This window comes from Mirounga leonina, unplaced genomic scaffold (genome assembly GCF_011800145.1).
Source record: "Mirounga leonina isolate KUSES-001 unplaced genomic scaffold, KU_Mleo_1.0 Mir_129, whole genome shotgun sequence".
Lineage (NCBI taxonomy): Eukaryota > Metazoa > Chordata > Mammalia > Carnivora > Phocidae > Mirounga > Mirounga leonina.
Genome location: NW_023270323.1, coordinates 7,305,052 through 7,325,812, shown reverse-complemented (window position 1 = coordinate 7,325,812; position 20,761 = coordinate 7,305,052). Strand labels below are relative to the sequence as shown.

At 34.5% G+C, this 20,761-nt stretch overlaps 1 protein-coding gene across 2 annotated transcripts in view; it reads left to right on the top strand.

Moving 5' to 3' along the window:
* CCSER1 (coiled-coil serine rich protein 1) overlaps window positions 1-20,761 on the top strand; it is a 1,210,854-nt gene that overhangs the window by 587,078 nt on the left and 603,015 nt on the right. The window contains exon 10 of one of the 2 annotated variants that reach the window (XM_035004507.1): window positions 3,873-4,935. The exons of the other annotated variant lie outside the window; for it this stretch is intronic. Coding sequence (XP_034860398.1) covers window positions 3,873-3,932 — 60 coding nt within the window. The 3' untranslated portion in view covers window positions 3,933-4,935. Of the gene's footprint in view, window positions 1-3,872; window positions 4,936-20,761 lie in introns of those variants that run through there. 2 annotated transcript variants of the gene reach the window in all.

Genomic DNA, 20,761 nt, shown 5'->3' with positions numbered 1-20,761 from the left:
AGAAAGAAAGAAAGAAAGAAAGAAAGAAAGAAAGAAAGAAAGAAAGAAAGAAAGAAAGAGGAGAGAGAGAAAGAGAGAAAGAAAGAAAGAGGAGAGAGAGAAAGAGAGAAAGAAAGGATTTATAATGACATTACATTGAGATGTGAGGCATGGTCCAAGACTGAATCTTGGGTTGTTAGGTTGAGTAGTAACAGCAGTAGTAGTATTTAGTAGTAGTGTTTGAAAGGCATTTGAGGAAATTTGATTAAGGCTAACTATTACAAATTAAAACCTATTGACATAGAAAGTTAGAAGCCATTAACTGGGAAAAATAAGCAGAAAATCCAGTAACTTAAACCGAATGTATATACATTCTGTTTACAGAATGTAAAATATACAAAAGTTGATGTGATCATCTCTGGTAGGAATATGACATTTTATTTTCTTATTTCTACTTACCCTTTTTCGTCATGTTTTACAATGAATATATGTGCCTTTATAATAATTTGTAATTTCATTGTATAAATATTTTATTTTATAACTTAATTTAATAATGTAAGTAATTATTTTAAAAAAGCAAATTCTGCAACGCTGCTATAATGAATACAAAATTATGTTTGTACAATGTATTTAACTTCAAGTACTACCTCCACACAAAATAAACTGGAAGTTTTTGAGGAACCGAAGTAGCAAAGATACTTTGTTCTTAAATATAATTATTAAAAATATTAAATATTGGAGGGTTTTTTCCCAAATTTGACAATATATTGAATTCATCATATTTTAAAGCCTAAGATGATTAATCTATTTTGTAAATGATTGTCTTACTTTACAATATCTCCAGAGTGGTTAATCATAAAAAAAGAATTGCATCTTTTGAGTTTTTATTCTTGTTACAGTGTAGTCATGGGGAAACATTTATCCTCATTAGTTGAGCTTTCATATTTCCTTGCAGTCCTCTCCATGTTCCAGTCGCTAAAAATGACAGAGAAGTACTGGGGCTTTTTGTCCTCGCCACATGGATGAGGATGACAATATTGTAAGCTTTTATGGCAAGAGAAATGTAGTATCATATATTTTAGGATCATTTGTGTCTCTGAACATATTCAACCTATTAAAATATTTTTTTCCTTTCATTTTACTAACTTTTTAGAATATTGAAAGGTAGATCTGGGTTAGAACTTTATTATAAATATGAATGTTAGGAGGCTTAAAATACACTGGAAAACAGAATTCCAGGTTTATAAAATACAAAAATATAACAGTATATTCCCTCTGTCATTTCACATTCATTCAACCAGCTTTTGGGGAACAGGTACCGAAATGTTTGTTAGTCTTAATGATTCTGCACTTTTTTTTTTTTTAAACATGTTTGGTTGACAAATATGTATCACGTCTGTGTTCGACATATACTTATAGTCCTGTGGTTCCTTTCATCTCAAGTTATTTCACCCTTTTTCATTTATACTGTTACTTAAAAAATAAAAATAATAAATGGTATCCCAGGCACTGAGATTGTAGCAGTGAAGAGGAGATAGACAAATGTTAAAAAACAAAATTCAGTAGAGTAAATCTGAAGATCTAATTGGCTTTATTCAATGATTCATTAACCAAGCAGTATCCCTTCTACCAAAGAGAATAGAATTCCTGAAGAGCTGTACAAATAGAAGGCTTTTATAGGCTGAACGGGAAGTGGTGGACAAGGAAGTTTTAGCTAAAGAAAAGAAAGAATATATTGGGCAAGGTCACCTTCCTTCTGAACGGCAAGGGGTCTTGTCTTGCAGATTATCTCACTAATGCAGATCAGGCCATTCCAGAGTTATCTGTTGAAAATTCCACTCTTGGGAGAGGCTAAAGCTGAAATTAAGTTTGCTATTAAGTTCTAGTGGAACTTAGGAAAAGTGACTCCATTTGGGGGCCTGCTGTTAAATTTCTTCATAAACCTCATATTCTAGTGATGAAGATAGACAATACACTAGAAATTACAGAAATAAGGGTCATGATGTAAATAAGCAAAAAGACAAGATTAAGAGATGAATCAGGTGAAGAGGAGAGTTTATGTCTGGAAAAGACTTATCAGGGAAGACCTTTCTGAGTGTGTTGTCTTTGAGCTGTAATCTGAGTGAAGGTCAGTTCACAAAACTGAAACAAGCATCTTGACATGGGGGAAATCAGAATTTGGAAAATAGTCACCTTCCAATACCGCTTGCTGCTTCGAGACTTCCTCAGTTTGGTCTTCATCTTGTCTTCCTACTTACAGGCTCTACACATTCTAGTCTATACAGCATCACAAAGAAATCTGCAAAACAAACAAAAATCACACACACCCTCCCCTTACATTGTGTTGTATTTTTACTTTAAAACTCTCTCTCTTAATGATTCACTAAGGCTTAAAAGACAAAATTCCCATTCCTCAAGCCAGCACTCTAAGGTGCTCAAATTATACTCTTCCCTATTTATGTTGCAAACATAAACATTTTATTCCACTTAAACTGAACCAGCACAAATTGCTATTTCTTTTCTCTGTTGTTTAGGGTTTTTAACCATTTTATCTGAAATACCCCTTCCCCTGTAATATATCTCTCTTTTCCAGCCTTGCTCCAATTTCATACCCTTAATTTGACTACCCAAATTGGGGGTTGATGGGGTTTTGGAATATAGGAGAGGTTTGGTGGGGTGAGGTCCAGAGCCAATGACCGAGAAAGAATTCTTGAGATGTCTTTGGTGTAAAATGGTGGTTTATTAAAGCGCACTAACAGGACCCATGGGCAGAAAGAGTTGCTGCACTGGAGTCTTGAGTGGTGATTATATACTCAAGAGTTGGGGGAAGTAAGGAAAAGGGAGGTTTCAAAAGAACTTTCATATGCTAAAGAGGACCTGCCTACAAGATACCTGCAGCCTTGCTGTTGTGAAGTTAAGGTTGTTTTCCCCCCTAGCAAGGTATTTACATTTAGTTGAGAAATTCCTGGAGGAATGTCACACATGTCCCACCCAAGAGTGGGGGGTAGGGGGAGGTTGCAGGGTGTCAAGTTTATGCTTTGTCTTCAGCTAGCCTTCTTGCTCCCTCATCAGGGGTGATTTCTCTATCTGTAGAATTATGTCAGCAGTTATCAGTCCTATATAACTTACTATCCTGTCGTAGTTAGTTAATATATCTCATCAGTTTTATATATTGACATATAGCCTATCTTGTCATATGCCAGTCTTGTAGTATGGTTTATCTTTTTTATATTCATTTATATCCATCTAAGTTCCACATTCATTAGGGGCAAGTATATTCTATACTTCTTGGATTGTGTTTCTTTTTATACATACTATTTACACAATAGTTTTTTGTTTTTTTTTTTCTGAAGGTGAAAGATTATGAAATGTTCTAATTTCTATCACTTAAAACTATAATAAAGTGTAGAGGTTAAGAAAATAGTAATAATTGCTGCATATGAAATTCTGTTGGAATTTTGTGTTTAGGACCTTAGGTGGTGACTATGCTTTAGAAATATATCAGGAGAAACATGTGAGATTTACCTATTACTTTAATTACCTAATTTTCTTTAAATCATTTTACTTGAGAAATACATAAAAGAAAAAGTTGTGTAAAACTTTTTTTTTTCTCATGAAACCAAAGGAAATCAAAAAATTTTGCCAATTAATCTTCCCTCTTTTTTACCTTGTGTAAAGTGTATTTAATTGGATGTTGGAAACCTGTAAGCATTACTAATAAATATCAATAAATGTTAATAGGAATTTTGACTTAGAAAATCACAAATAAAAGTTGTTGGTCTATGTTTTTTTAAGTGTTTATATGTTTTAAATCTTCATATGAAATAAAATTTCATTTCATTTCATTAATTTGATGTCATTCATTTATTTACTTTTGTTTTCTTCTTTTCAAGGCCCTGTGGAATCCTACATGCACTGAAGTTTTATTTAAACCAGTACATATTTCAACCTAGGTGAAATCATTTGACCATAAGCAATGTATCACCAATCTGTGATATGTTAAATATTAAATAAAACCAACTTTCCATCATTCCATATGTTAGCTATTTCCCAGAGTATTTAATAGAGAAATGTTTCCATTCCAAGTATTTCACACTTTCTGCATTTGTACACAATTGCACAAAAAACTGATAGATGAAGATTGAACTCATATTCCTACCTTATTCTTATTGTATTTTGACAACAACAACAAAAAAAGACCTATTTAAAAATTATCTCCGTATGCAAGCTATTTCTCAATGTAACATTCCACTTGGCGGTGCATATTTTTTGTTCAACCTTGTCATCCATATCCTTTGTCTCTGTGGCAGTAGTCTTCATTTAATTTCACCACATATTGTATGCACATTAGGTAAGTTTGAAGACAGTGCTAGTTTCTCCCATCCGAGAAGGACAATTCCTACTGAAGAACTAAGTTATCTGTTTCTCTTGTATTGAGATCCAAAGATGAAAGCAGTATGTCTTCAAATGAAGTAAATAATGAAGAGTCTTATTCCAACTACAGAAAGTTAAAAACCTCTATTTATATCTCTAAACATGTAAAGAAAGTTTACTGGATACTGACTGACCTCCTATTAAGGTGTGTCATGAAAGAACACTTGTCTCCTGGACTTGGCATTGCTGCCTGATTTCTGTGCATCCCTGTTTATTGCCTTTCTATAATAGCTCACTTTAATTATTAAATGGCCAAGTGGCAACAGGGCACTCTTGAATGTTGTAGTTTATTGCAAGGGTAAGTAGCACAGCCCAGAAGTGGTTCAGTGTTGTGGGCAGGGTGCAAGGGCAACAGAAGAGAGTCACAGAGCTAAGGAGAAGAAAGCAGCTTTTACAGAGTTCTCTATATTTTGCAAACAGGCAATGAAATCATTGTAATTGTAGTAACATTCAGATACATGTTATAAAATTTCTTAAATTATTCAAGTCATTATGTGATATAATATGAATGATCAAATGCTGGGTTTAAACCATGGTGTTAAAATAAAATTATAAATGTATTTATTTACATGAAAACATTGTATGTGTTCTTGTTGATTTTGCCCCTTAATGCATCCTTTTACAACCTAACATACAAAACTTGTTTCTCTAACAGTTTTCTATAGTTTATTTTGTAATCCTATTCTTATCTCTTTCTTTTTATGGTCTTATTTTATATTTGAAATCTTTCAATGTAGATAAGGTAAGAAACTCCACCACCTACAATAAAGCACTCACCTGGTAAAGATTTGTATCAATGTGAACGGTCAATATCATTTTAAAGAAGAAGAAAGAATTTAATTAACAATATTTTGACTAAGATGCAAAGAAAAACACTTGTAGTATTATCTAGATTAAGTCAATAAAGAAAGGTACTTTTTTTCTTAAAAGCAATGTAGCAGAAACTGTCAATACAGACAAAAAAACCCGCTTACCTCAAATGGTACAATTTCAAGATTGTTTTTTACCATCAGTGAGACATTTCAGTGCTGCTTCCTTGGAAACCATCTCACTCTCATGCGCTCTTTTTTTTTTTTTTTTTTTTTTACTGGAACTTAGGCAGAATATATATCAATGAACATGTTTACAGGTTAATAATTTTACTTTCATGAGGAAATGTATTCAGACTTTCTCACATGTTTATTGTATAATTTTGCCATTTAACTATTAAAATATATTTATTTGATTAATTTGAAAGTGAATTTTAAAAAAATTAATGGCAGTATTGTCATTGTCTTTAGGAAAATGTACAAGAACCATTGTAGTTGCTGTAATGTATTCTGGGGTGTTACAAAGCAAGGTTGGTAGCTGACAGTAGGCATCAGAGTATATCTGACCGTTGCAAATAATGCAACTTCAGTATTTCTTGCCGGAAGGAAGCATTATGTTTTACTAGGATTCCTGTGTGTTTCTCTGAAAGATTCGAACAGTCACTAACTCAAAATAAGAGAATATTTATTCTCCTAATAAGGAAAGTGGGATTTGAAGAGGTTAAGTGCCTTTCTCAAGTTCGTGTAACTTTTATGACAATATCAAAGTCCTAGATTGTGCTCATTGTTCCACATCAAAGTCAGGATTTTGTTTTATTTTTCTGATTTCGGAATACCGATTGCACAATGGCAAAACTCAATACAAATTATAATCTGGATTATACACATATATAGATAATTGTATATTGTGTATATATTACATGTTATTAAAGATTGAATTTCTCTGAAATCTGCATTATGGATTAGGGAAAATTGTGATGATAATGCTTTACTGTGTGAATACCTAAGATGTACAACCTATGAGCCAAGGAAATAATTTTATAATAGAATTATTTATTCAAATACAGAGAAGTGCTTGGAAGGGAAACTATGGCCACTTTTGCTAGATACTTTAATGATTATTAATACATGTTATCTGTAGTTTAAATCATGAAAATTTAATTTGTCATGTTCCATAATATATGCATGTTAAATGTTTTTATTTATTCACATTGAAAAATATAGGCAGCTTATTCCCAGTTAGATTTTTGACATATAGCTGTTTTTATTTTTTAATGACGAGGCTAAAATAAGTGTATGTTATTATACACCTAAGATTTTGTTATAAAACACCTAACTTCCTTGCTAAAGTTTTCGAAATGGTATCATTTTTCATAATTTCCTAAGTTTGGTATGTTTTAAATGGCTGTTAATTTGAAAACAAACTATACTTTCTTTTCCATATTTAACTTGCTGCTAGAGGTGGGAATGTCCAAATTTAGCAAAGAGATGCTTATAATGTTGCTGTATTTTGTGCCTATTTCTCCTTATAGGAAATCCAAATATAGTTCTGTGTGGTCTTAACATACATTTTTTTTTCTTGAAATATAGTTGATACACAATGTTACATTAGTTTCAGGTGTACAACTTTGTGATTCAGCAACTCTATATGTTGTGCTATGCTCACCACAATTGTAGCTACCATCTGTCACCATACAATGCTATTATAATACCATTGACTATTTCCTTATTCCAGTGACATGTTCAATCCAAAACTGAAAGACTATATCTCCCACTGCCCTTTACCCATTTTGTCCTTCCCCCAGCCCCCTCCCCTCTCGTAACCATCAGTTCTCTGTATTTATGGGTCTGTTTCTGCTTTTTGTTTGTTTATTCATTTGTTTTGTTTTATAGATTCCACATGTAAGTGAAATTATTTGGTATTTGACTTTCTTGGTCTCACCTATTTCATTTACCATAATATGCTCCAGGTCTATCCATGTCGTCACAAATAGCAAGATCTCATTCTTTTTTATGGCTGAGAAATATTCGTGTGTGTGTGTGTGTGTGTGTGTAGCACATCTTTCTTCTCCATGCATCGACACCGAGTTGCTTCTGTATCTTGGCTATTGTAAATAATGCTGCAGTAAACATAGGGGTGCGTATATCTTTTTGAATTAATGTTTTTGTTTTCTTTGGGTAAATACCCAGTAGTGTGATTGCTGGATCATACGGTAGATCTATTTTTATTTTATTTTAATTTAATTTCAGCATGGTTAACATACTGCTATGGTAGTTTCAGGTATAAACTTCTATTTTAATTTTTTGAGGAACTTCCATACTCTTTTCCACAGTGGCTGCACCAACTTACATTCCCACCAACAATGCATGAGAGTTCCTCTTCCTCCACATCCTCACCAACACTTGCTATTGCTTGTCTTTTTGATTCTAGCCATTCTGGCAGTTAAGAGATAATATCTCAGTGTGGTTTTGATTAGCATTTCCATGATGATTAATGATGTTGGGCATTTTTTTCATGTGTCTGCTGGCCATCTCTATGTTTCCTTTGGAAAATGTCAAGTCCTCTGAATATTTTTTAATTGGATTATTTGAGTTTTTTTGGTGTTGAGTTGTTTAAGTTCTTTATAGAGTGTGGATAATTAACCTCTTATTGCCTGTATCATTTATGAAAATCTTCTACCATTGAGTAGGTTACCTTTTCATTTTGTTGATGGTTTTTTTTGCTGTGCAAAAGCTTTTTATTTTGATGTAGTCCCAATAGTTCATTTTTGCTTTTGTTTCTCTTGTTTGAGGAAACATATCCAGAAAAATGTTTGAATGGCTGATGTCCAGGAAACTATTGCCTATGTTTCTTCTAGGAGTTTTATGTTTTCACATCTCATATTTAGGTCTCTAATTTTTAAGATTTTATTTATTTATTTGACAGAGAGAGACACAGCGAGAGAGGGAACACAAGCAGGGGGAGAGGGAGAGGGAGAAGCAGGCTTCCCGCTGAGCAGGGTGCCCAATGTGGGGCTCGATCCCAGGACCCTGGGATCATGACCCGAGCTGAAGGCAAATACTTAAGGACTGAGCCACCCAGGCACCCATAGGTCTCTAATTGATTTTATTTTATTTACCTTAAGATTTTATTTTTAAATAGTATCCACGCCCAGTGTGGGGCTCTAACTCACAACCCTGAGATCAAGAGTTGCATGCTCTATCGACTGAGCCAGCCATGCAACCCCATTTTGAGTTTATTTTTGTGTGTGATGTAAGAAAGTGGTTCAGTTTCTTCATTTGCATGTAGCTGTCCAGTTTTTTTCAGCATCATTTATTGAAGAGACTGTCTTTTTTCTATTGTATGTTCGTAGCTCCTTTGTTGTAGACTAATTGACCATCTAAGCATGGTTTTATCTCCGGGCTCTCTGTTCTGTTCTGTTGATTAATGAGTCTGTTTTTGTGCCAGTACCATACTGTTTTGATTATTACAGTTGTGTGGTATATCTTGAAATCTGGAATTGTGATATCTCCAGTTTTGTTCTTTTTCAGGATTGTTTTGGCTATTCAAGGTCTTTTGTGGTTTCATACAAATATTAGGATTATTCTACTTCTGTGAAAAATGCTGTTAGTATTTGATTACATTGAACTGTAAGATTGCTTTGGTTAGTATAGACATCCTAACATTATTAATTCTTCCAATCCATGAGAATGGTATTTCTTTTCATTTTGTTTTTATGTGATCTTCAGTTGCTTTCATCAGTATTTTATAATTTTCAGAGTATAGGTCTTTCACCTCCTTGGCTGGGTTTATTCTAGGTAATTTATTGTCTTTGCTGCAATTCTAAATGGAATTGTTTTCTTAATTTCTCTTTCTTTTACTTTGTTGTTAGTGTATAGAAATGCAGCTGATTTCTGTGTATTTATTTTGTGCCCTGCAACTTTACTCATTTCATTTATTATTTCTGGTAGATTTTTTGTGTAGTCTTTAGAGTTTTGTATGTATAGTATCATGTCATCTGGAACTAGTGACAGTTCAACTTTTCCTTACCAATTTGGATGCCTTTTAGTTCTTTTGGTTGTCTGATTGCTGTGGCTAGGACTTCTAATACTATGTGAATAAAAATGGTAGGAGTGGACATCCTGGTCTTGTTTCTGATCTCATAGAGAAAAATTTCTCAGCTTCTCACCATTGAGTATGAAATTAGCTGTGTGGTTTTTACATAATGGCTTTCGTTATGTTGACTTGTGTTCCCTCTAAATCCATTTTGTTGACAGTTTTTAATCATGACTGGATGTTGAATTTTGTCTAATGCTTTTTCTGCATCTACTGAGATGATCATATGATTTTCATCCTTCATTTTGGTGATGTGGTGAATCATGTTAATTGATTTGCAAATATTGAATTATCCTTGCATCCCTGGAATAAATCCTATTTGATCATGGTGAATGAATTCTTTTATGTATTGTTAAATGTGATTTGCCAATATTTTGTTGAGGATTTTTTTCATCTGTGTTCGTTACAGATATTGGCCTGTAGTATTTTATATATATATAAATGTGTGTGTGTGTGTATATATATGTATATATGTATATATAAATTATTTAGTGTCTTTGTCTGGTTTTGGTATGAGGGTAATGCTGACCTCATAGAATGTATTTGGAAGTTTTCCTTCTTCCAGTTTTTGGAATAGTTTGAGAAGAAATAGTTATTGACTCTTTAAATGTTTGATAGAATTCACCTGTGAATCCATCTGGTTTTAGACTTTTGTTGGTAGTTTTTTGATGACCACATCAATTTCATTACTAGTAATTGGTCTGTTCAGATTTTCTGTTTCTTCCTGATTTAGTTTTGGAAGATTGTGTATTTCCAGTAATTTTTCCATTTCTTCTAATTGTTTAATTTTGTGGTGTGTAACTTTTCACTGTATTCTCTTAAAATCCTTTATATTGCTAATGGTGTAAGTTGTTACTTCTCTTTCATTTCTGATTTTATTTATTTGAGTTCTTTCTCTTTTTTTTCTTAATGAATCTGGCTAAATGTTTGTCTGTTTTGTTTATTCAAAGAACCAGCACTTAGTTTTATTGATCATTCATTCATTCATTTCTATTTCATTCATTTCTTCTCTGCTCTTTATTATTCCCTTCCTTCTATTCTTGGGTTTTGTTTTGTTTTTGTTTTTTTTTTCTTCTTCTAGTTCCTTCATATTACATTACTAACTTGAAAGTTTTCTCATTTTTTGAGGTAGGCCTCTATTACTAAAAATATTCCTCTTAGAACTGCTTTGCTTCATTCCAAAGATTTTGGAACATTGTGTTTTTATTTTCATTTGTTATCATGTATTCTTTTTATTTCTTCCCAATTTCTTTGTTGACCTCTTGGTTGTTTAGTATCATGTTGTTTAGCTTCTATGTGTTTGTGTTTTTTCCAGTTTTTTTTTGTTGTTGTTTGTTTTTCCCTTCTGATTGATTTCTTGTTTCATGTCATTGTGGCTGGAAAAGATGTGACTTTTATCTTCTTAAATTTATTGAGACTTTTTATGTGGCCTAACATGTAATCTATTTGGAAAATGTTCTATGTACACTTGAAAAGAATGTGTATTCTACTTTTTGGGGTGGAATGATCTGTACATATCTGTTAAGTCCATCTGGTCTAATGTGTCATTCAAAGACACTGTTTCCTAATTGATTTTCTGTCTGGATTATATATGCATTGATATAAGTCAAGTTAAAGCCCCATGTATAGTTGTCCCTTGTGAAGATGATATATGCCTGGTGACTTTGGCTAACTGGCCAGAGTTGTGATCGGCATGGGCTGGTGTCCCAAGGCACTCTGTGCAGGGGCTGCCCTGGTTTCTTGGCCAGAGCTGAAGTGGGCATGAGATGGGGCAGTCTCTGGGATCTCTGTGTAGAAGATACCCTGGCAGGACAGCCAAAGCTGAGGTAAGCATGGACTAAAATGGTCCCTGGGCTCTCAGTGCAGTGGGAGCCTGGTAGGATAAATGAAGCAGAAGTATTTGCAATCTGGGGTGTCCAAGGTTTCTCAGTGCAGGGGACACATTGGTGAGGCATCTGGAGCCAAAGTAGGTGTGAACCAGGAGGTCCTAGAGCACTCCGTGCTAGGGGGCCCTAGCAAGCTGTCTGGATCTGGATCTAAAGTGGTGCAGGCCTGGAGTGGTTCATAGCTCTCTGCAACTGTGTCACCTTGATGTGATGGCTGGAGCTGTAGTGAGTGCTGGAAAAGGGTGTTCCTGTATCTGCCACACTGGGGCTGCCTTAGTGGGACAGCTGGGCCTGATGTGGTCCGGGACCCAGGGCTCACAGAGGTGGTAGGCCAGCTAGAGTGCCCAGACCATACTCCTGTTCATACTATCAAGGTGAAGGGGGAACATAAACCATGGTGCTTACCAGCTCCCCCAACCCAGAAAGAGTTCCAACAGTCCCCCCCCCCACCCCACCGCCCCCATTTGGCATGGGTCTGGAATTAGTTCCTCTATATTCTAGCTGTTTGTTGTTGTTGTTGTTGTTTTGTTGTTGTTGTTTTTAACACTGTGTTTTGATTGTTTGTTTTTCTGTGCCCCAGGGTGTGTGGGGCTGGTGTGGGCTAGGGGCCTTGGTCTTGCTAGGTGGCAGCTGAGTATGGTGCCTGGACCCTGCTCCCATCTGCACTATCAAGGTATATGACGAATGTAAGCCATAATGTTCCAGCAGCTTCCCCTCTATTTGGTGGAGTTCTAGGGCTGCATATTTTATATACTAGTTGCTCTTCTAAACTATGGCCTTTTTTCTGTGCCCCAGGGCAGACAAATCTGTTCCAGTCCCCTCAGTAATATCCCTCCTCAATGCATTTCAGAGGGTTGCAGGTGGGAGTTTTCCTTACTTACCATGTCTTTCTCTCTCCTGCCATTCTCTGTGTGGTCTTTTGTTGTACACAAGCTCTTCAGTCAGCCCTCAGTTCTTCAGGAGGAATTGCTCTATAAATAGGTATAGATTTGGTGTGTCTGTGGAGAAAGTGAGTTCAGGGTCTTCTTGTGTTGCCATCTTATACCTCTTAACATTTTATGTATGATTACTATTTCTAAAAAAAAAAAAAAAAAAAAAAAGGATCGCCCTTGGTGCTTTTTTTGGTAACAGTAATTACCATTATGATACACTGATAACTTAAAAAAAACTATAGCAAACTTATTTCAAACATATGAAAATTCATTTGCTGTGGTTGAAACAATGATAGATTGACATGTATATCCTTCATTGAAAAGAGTTGTTATTTTTTGTATTACTAAACATTAAGAACTGTTAGAATGTTCTAAGCCTTCCAAGTGTATCTGAATTTATATAATATGTTTATAACATTAATTGTATTAGAGAAGAGTAGGATAGGCTGTAAAATAAGGGAAAAAGACCAAGATGTAAGCATCTTCCTTATTTTTTACCTCAAACCAAACATTCTTAGTATATTTACTGGATATTGTCTTTTTTTTTTTTTTTTAAAGATTTTTTTATTTATTCACAAGAGACAGACAGAGAGAGGCAGAGGGAGAAGCAGGCTCCCTGCTGAGCAGGCAGCCCGATGCGGGACTCGATCCCAGGACCCTGGGATCATGACCTGAGCCGAAGGCAGACGCTTAACCATCTGAGCCACCCAGGCGCCCTGGATATTGTCTTTTATTTTGTGAACACTTTTCTCTGCTTGTTTGTTTTCCTCTATAAATGCTATATGTTGTTACACATATAGGAAATGATGAACAGGAGGCTCAAATGATAAAGTATTTTCTGGTGACTGTTTCTAGTGTCTGAAAGATAATCATTGAATGTTTATTTTATAAACATCATGGTTCAGTTATACACACATGCATATATGAAATGAGGAACCCTTTATTTTAAAGTTATCTTTTTAAAAAAGGAACTTGATAAGATGAAGGCAATTTGTAGGTTGCATAAGCATTTCTCAGGAAGAAGGGAAGAGCTTTCTGAGTCCAGGGAACATCAATGATGAATGAATGCTAAGTGGATTCTGATGGAAGAAAGCAATTATTGTAGCAATGGTAAAATCATTGTAAAATCTTTTCTCTAAGATATTTTTTTAAGTTTTTATTTATTTTTGTATGTATGTATGTATGTATTTATTTAAGACTCAGGGGATGGAAGAAATATTCTCTCCCCACATAAGGAAAAATAGCCAATAACTTAAATTTTGATAAACAGTCTGGAAGGTTTGTGCACTAATAAATTTTGAATATAATGATCATTGAGAGTGAATAAATGTGTCAAGTTCTACTCAATTTCTTCATGGAAGTTTCTTCTTCATAGGGCTGGCAAGATTTCTGACCTGGAAAGATTTATTTCTACCTTTTTCCACTAAGGATAGCAGAGTAAACTTGAAAGAACAAGTAACTTCACTTAGCAATAAATTTTCTACACAAATTTTAATTTTCTTTACCTCATGGTTTGTATATGTTTTAAGAAGTGATTGTGTCATTGTAGATTTAGGGTTCAATTTCTATTTTAACACAGTTTTATACAATTTTATGATTTATGTTGTTTGAGATCTCTGTCATCTGGCTGCCATTTGTTTGTAGCCACATGAATTTTAAGAATAGGACCCTGAAAATAAATGACGAGTCTCTTGAAAATTACCCCATCCATTTCAGTAATGCAAATACAACACAAATAAACATTTATATATGTAAACAAATACTAAATATTGTTTTCTAATGCTTTGTTACCAGAATGTAAGCTTTAGAAACCTTAAAAAACTTTTTTTATTAATTTGTTAAAAAAAAATAAAAAGCATCTAGTAGAATGTCATATAGATTTTATACATTAGAAACGTATCATTGGTTTTTAATGAAAAAGAATATTCGATATCTGATAAGCTAACACAAAGGATCGGATTCTCCAATTAGATTCAAACAAACTATAGATCTTATCTAATATCAAGCTTTACTAATAATTTCAGAGGTTTTGGCAATCAAGTGCAGATGACAGAGGGACCGGTCTAGGATATTGAGGGCAGCTCTTCAAACTCTTTCATCCTGCACTGAACACCTACTCTCTGGTCCAGAATAGTAGATCAGATATCCAAGTGAGGTTTTGTGGAGTTACTTATATGGCAGAAAGAATGTTTCATCCATGAAACATCTTCATTTTATATTCCAACAATGACATTTTTCAAAGGGAGCCATGTTTATAAACCCATAGATTTTTAAGTTTTTCAAATCACTCCTTAATCAGGGACAGCTATTAAAATTTCCATAGTTAAGGACCCTCCTGCTAGCAAGTATTATTAGTTTATTTTCTTAGAGATCTCGTTTTTATGTCCATAAGATCATACAGACTTACCTCCCTTCTTCTTCCCTGGAGAAAAGTCAGCTGCTTTAATTCCTCCTTGTCACCTGTTCTATTTCCATCATTTACTGAGAAGGATACTTGATTGGAATGGATGGTAAATCCAGTCTCCTGGATTTTTCATTTCTCTTTAATTGTTAAAAAAAAAATGCTTTTTAAGAAAAAGTTTATCTGACTGAGATTGCAGTTATTTTTGGTTTTTCTTCTGTGTTTTGAATGTTCCAAAGCACAGTTTGAGGCAAGAGATAGAAGATTGCTCCGCTTTTCTTGGAGGTTATTTCTTTGTTTCCTTTTATTTTTCACTTAAGGCAAACTTTCAGGAATTGCAATTTTTGAAAGTCAAGAATTTCATGATTGGAGAAAAAAAAGTAAAATTCCTTTAAAAAGATAACATTGTGTGTTAACTATACTCAAAAAAAACACAAAAAACAAAAAACCAAAACCAAAAATAACTGAAAAAAGTTGTCTGGATATATGGTATAATATACTATATAAGAGAAGAGTCAGTTATTTAGCTTCATAAATCATATTTAAAATTATAAATATTTATTTGTTTTATTGTTTGGTTCCATTTGCTATTTATACAAAATTACTCCTACTAGAGCAATGATTAGAATAGAGTATACACTTTCTTTGTTTTCTTCTTCTAGTTACACTGTATATACTTTATTATATATTTTACTGAATATAAAATACCTGGTCTTAGATATTTTGGACGTTGGCTTATTTCTGTAAAATGTCTCCCCTTTTTATACTTCATTTTCCCCACTTGGTATGTATCAAAAGTACAGTAGAAAAATTCCCATAAGAGAAAACACATATAAGAAAAACTGAATCTAACATTTGCAGCCTGATTTGTATGTTCTCCTGCTGTTTCACAAACAGACTGTGTAATTTCTACCCTCAAGTCTTAGTGCCTTTACTCACATCAGTCCCTTAACCAGTGGAGCTATTTCTTCTCTCTTGCTTGTTCATATGAAGAGGAAAACAAGTTCGATATTCCCCATTCCACTCCAACATATTACCTGGCTTCTTTAGGTATAATTGAACTCCAGCTTCTTTAAAACACTCTGTAGTTCAATAATGGCTAACATTTCTGGCTCTTACTATATGTCAGGTGCTGTTCTAAAGGCTTTACATAGGGCGCCTGGGTGGCTCAGTTGGTTAAGCGACTGCCTTCAGCTCAGGTTATGATCCTGGAGTCCCGGGATCGAGTCCCACGTCGGGCTCCCTGCTCGGCAGGGAGTCTGCTTCTCCCTCTGACTCTCTTCCCTCTCGTGTTCTCTGTCTCTCATTCTCTCTCTCAAATAAATAAAACCTTTAAAAAAAATGCTTTACATATTTTAAATATTTTAATCCTTACAAAAGTTTATGAGCTAGCTGCTCTTATACCCTTTGCAAGCAAAAAAACCAGAAATATAGGGAAATTAGGTAACTTGCCCAAATCACAGTACTAAAAAGCTGCTAGGCTGTATTTAAGCATAGGTCCTCTGGACCCAGAGCCTGCGCTTTAAAGTGCACTTCTCTGTAAACTTGTAGGTGATTATGGAATACTTGAATTTATCTGTGGTTATTTCATGTGTGCTACTCTTATTACACTAACTGAGGTGTTAGCTCTTTAAAATTAAGAACATGTTGTAAAGGATTTATCAATTCTCTTTAAAGATGGTGGAGGGGTGGGGAGTGGTTAGAGGTAATTTAATTCAACCTCCTTGCTTTACAGATTTACTGAAGTAACTTAACAGAAAATGGATTCAAAAAGTTTACTTATTTGTCCAAAATCACGACAAAAAAATTATTGGAGCATAGATTGAAGTGCTATTTTGTTTTTGTTGTTGTTTTGCTTTTTTGGTTTTTGTTTTGTGTTATTTTGTTTTATTTTATTTTTTTTTTAAGATTTTATTTATTTATTTGAGACAGAGAGAATGAGAAAGAGAGAGCACATGAGAGGGGGGAGGGTCAGAGGGAGAAGCAGACTCCCTGCCGAGCAGGGAGCCCGATGCGGGACTCGATCCCGGGACTCCAGGATCATGACCTGAGCCGAAGGCAGTCGCTTAACCAGCTGAGCCACCCAGGCGCCCCTGTGTTATTTTGTTTTAGAGAGCAAAGACAGGCCAGCCAACATTCAGAATTGAAATATAAATCCTCACGGACCTACGACAGGACACTAAAGAGAGTAGTATTCATATTCTTTGTTCTGTGAGGTTGAACAAGTATCTAGACTTTCGAGAGCTGGCTGTCAGTAGGCTTTAACACAGTGATTTTCAAGGTAGCAAAAGTGTTGGAAAGCCATATCAAGGATTGAAAAACTGAAGGGGTCAAAGCTGCCTCCCAACTGCAGTATTAGTCTTCAGAATCTTAGTCCACAATACTTTCTATTACTCATGCCATGTCTACGTGTGCTATGCTCACAGGGAACGTGCTGGTACACTCATACCAGGGTAAAATAAATATTTTCCAAATGATGAGAGTTAACAGTATTGGTATCACTGCTCTCATGCTCACTCCTTATCCAAATTAGAAGAATAGGGGCACCTGCATGGTTAAGGTTAAGCATCTACCTTCTGCTCAGGTCATGATACCAGGTTCCTGGATCAAGCCAGAGTTGGGCTCCTTGCTCAGTGGGGAGTCTGCTTCTCCCTCTGCCACTCCCCCTTGCTCGTTCTCTCTCTCTCTTTCTCTCTGTTAAATAAATAAATAAAAGCTTTAAAAAATCAGAAATAACATTATGGTGCACCTGGGTGGCTCAGTTGTTAAGCGTCTGCCTTCGGCTCAGGTCATGATCCCAGGGTCCTGGGATCGAGCCCCGCATCGGGCTCCCTGCTCCACAGGAAGCCTGCTTCTCCCTCTCCCACTCCCCCTGCTTGTGTTTCCTCTCTCGCCCTGTCTCTCTCTGTCAAATAAATAAATTTAAAAAATCTTAAAAAAAAAGAAATAATATTATAAATCAAATATTCTATTTAATAGGGAGATAGCACATACTCATCATTCTGGGGTATGATACTTCTAAAAAAACAATAAAACTAAAATTCTAATAAGGTAGATTTTGCATTTGATTTTTACAGTTATAATTATGAATAATCATAGTATTAGAGTTATAAGCAAATACAAAGTACCATAGTTCTTCTAAGTGAACAGAATAATGGCTAATATTTATTAGGTGCTACTACATGCTAAGTAAACTTTGAAGTGCTGTGTGTGTGTTGACTCATGTAATCTTAAACAAAAACAAGGTAGATCCTATCATTCTCATTTTACAGAGGAGGAAATTAAGGCATAGCAAGTTGACATGAAATTCCCACATTGATATTAAATACATGGTGACAAATCTGGGTTATAAAACCAAGCAGTCTTGATTCCAGAATTAACAACCTTAGGCACTACACTGTATGGTCCCCCAAATAGAGGGAAATAGACTGAATCCATGGTTATGCTGCAGAAACAACAGTTCCCAAATTTTAGTGACTTTAACATCATTTATTGATGGATTGATTGCTCACTTACGCTATACATATATTGCTGGCCTGCAGGCACCTGCCTGCCCTCCCTGTAACACTCAGGTTGATGGAACAATCTTTATCTTTTTAGGTTATGTTGCAGCCTTTGAGGGAAAGACAGTAAGTCACAAATTGCACATTAGATCTTTTTTTTTTTTTTAAGTTTTATTTATTATTTGACAGAGAAATAGAGAAGGCCAGAGAGCACAAACAGGGGTAATGGCAGAAGGAGAAGCATGCTCCCCACTGAGCAGGGAGCCTGATGCGGGACTCAATCCCAGGACCCCGAGATCATGACTTGACCTGAAGGCAGATACTTAATTGACTGAGCCACCCAGGTGCCCCCCCCACATTAGATCTTATATTTCCATTCAGAAGTAACACATAACACTTGTCACATTTTATTGATCAAAACAAAATGAGTCATATGATCATAGGTAAGGGGGCAGCGAGGGCCCACCAACCAACCATATGCCCAGAAGTGGGAAAACCATGAAAAACTGGCAAACAACACCAATGCCTATTACTGTATTTTTTTCTGAACTAATCTTCTTTTGATTAAAATGTAAAAACTATCATTTGGTAAATATGCTGACATAAAAATCCTTTGATTCTGTTGGTTTTTGAGGAAAACCCAGTGTAAAAGTTTGTAAGCCTATAAGTGAATACCTTCTCTTTAAAATGTCATGTATACATGATGCTATCTCAAATTTTAACATATGATAGAAACATTTACATCATATTCTTCAAATATGTTTGAGTCACTCCACTAGTTTTTCAAACACTTCTATTTTTATAAAAATATCTCTGCTTATAATCAACAGTCTACTGAATTGCCCAGGATTTGCTGATGTTATCTCAGTCTTATTTCAACTTATTTTAACTTTTTTTTAAGATGAATGATCATACCCGTATCGATAATAGAGGTTTTATTTAAGGCTACTTGACAATATATTTCTAAGTATTATTATTGTACTTGTCAGAAAAATTCATGGTGTCAGTGTTATTCTAACAACATTTTTTAGCCACTTACCTCCTTACAACCTTACCATTAGGCACTTTTTTCTTCTGTAATTATCTCTAGAGATTTTAAGTGACAAGTATAACATTTTAAATGTGTGAACAAAATGACTTTCTTGTTCCCAAACAATATGTTATGCTTGATCCAGAAATAATTTGCACCAAACAAAACGAATAGATTTCATGTAAGTTTTTCTCCCTTCTAATTTAATGTTAAAGCCTTCCCATGTTATCTCCTAAATCGTGTATTATATTTCAAACTTTTTGATAGAAATATGGTCACAATCAATTCCCACAGTACACAATTTACATTTTTTTACTTAATGAGAAAATTGTCTATTGGAATTTTAATTTGTAAGCAAATCAAGCTTTATCTTTCTAAATGTATTTTTACCTGAGTATAAAGTGACATCCTTTGCATTATTTACTTCCATACAGTCCATTATTAATTTGGTGATTCTACTATACTAATTGATTCAGAAACTCTTTGCCTTATAAGTAAAACAAATAGGTCAACATCAGTATGATAGCATTACCAAAGCTATCACTTTTACTTTAGTCTAAATATAATTATAATATATATGTATATATGTTAAATTGGGGTTCTCGTATTTTTAGGCTGGTATTTTTAAAATTCATTATCAGAATATAGAAAATAATTATGTAAGTTGGAAGAAAGCATTAATCAAAATGTTAGAAAAGCATATTTTGTGTTCTCACATTTTATTCACATTTATACTTTTTAAATATTTATACAGGATGAAAAGAAAATTTGTAAATACTAGAAGTACTTTCAGCCTCTGTTTTACTGTCACAATTTCAAATCTTATAATAGGATTTTAACTACACAAATTATAAAAAGATATTAATTCCCATTGCTTGGTCAATAATTAATTTTCCAAGTTTTAAAACATAGATTTTGATATTCATAAGCAATCTTTTTTTTTTAAAAGATTTTATTTATTTATTTGACAGAGAGAGACAGCGAGAGAGGGAACACAAGCAGGGGGAGAGGGAGAAGCAGGCTTCCTGCCGAGCAGGGAGCCCGATGCGGGGCTCGATCCCAGGACCCTGGGATCATGACCCGAGCCGAAGGCAGACGCTTAACGACTGAGCCACCCAGGTGCCCCTCATAAGCAATCTTTATGCATCATAAATGTCAAAGCAAAAATGAAACCACCAAATCAATAAACAGTAATTAACAAGAGTTTGTTGTGCATATAAGATAGAGTTTGTACACTGAGAGCCTCAAAATTCAAAGACTGCTGTGTAGCTCAGTGGCATGAAGTTATAGGATGACTTAAAAGTGAAAATGAAGTTGTTTACTTTTTTACAAGGATTGGTTATTACAATAGAGGTTTCCAGATTGGTTGAGTATTATATACATTTTTAGGAAGGTGACTTAAGTTTCTTTTATAACTGTCAAAGGCATTTACAAGAAATAACCTAGGCTAAATTTCACTCATGTTTATGAAATAAGATAGATTTTGTTCTGCTTATGTGGCTTAAATGATTTTGTCTGCTCAGGGAATTCTCAAGTCTAGTTTCTATTTTATTTAATTAAAAAAAAAAGGTAGAGTTAGGTGAAATGCTTAGAATATTGGGTTGAGTATAAGTTTGATTTGTCAACCGAGCTTTTCTAAGACATCATGATTTGCATGAATTGACATTATTTTTAAAATATTATTTAGGAAA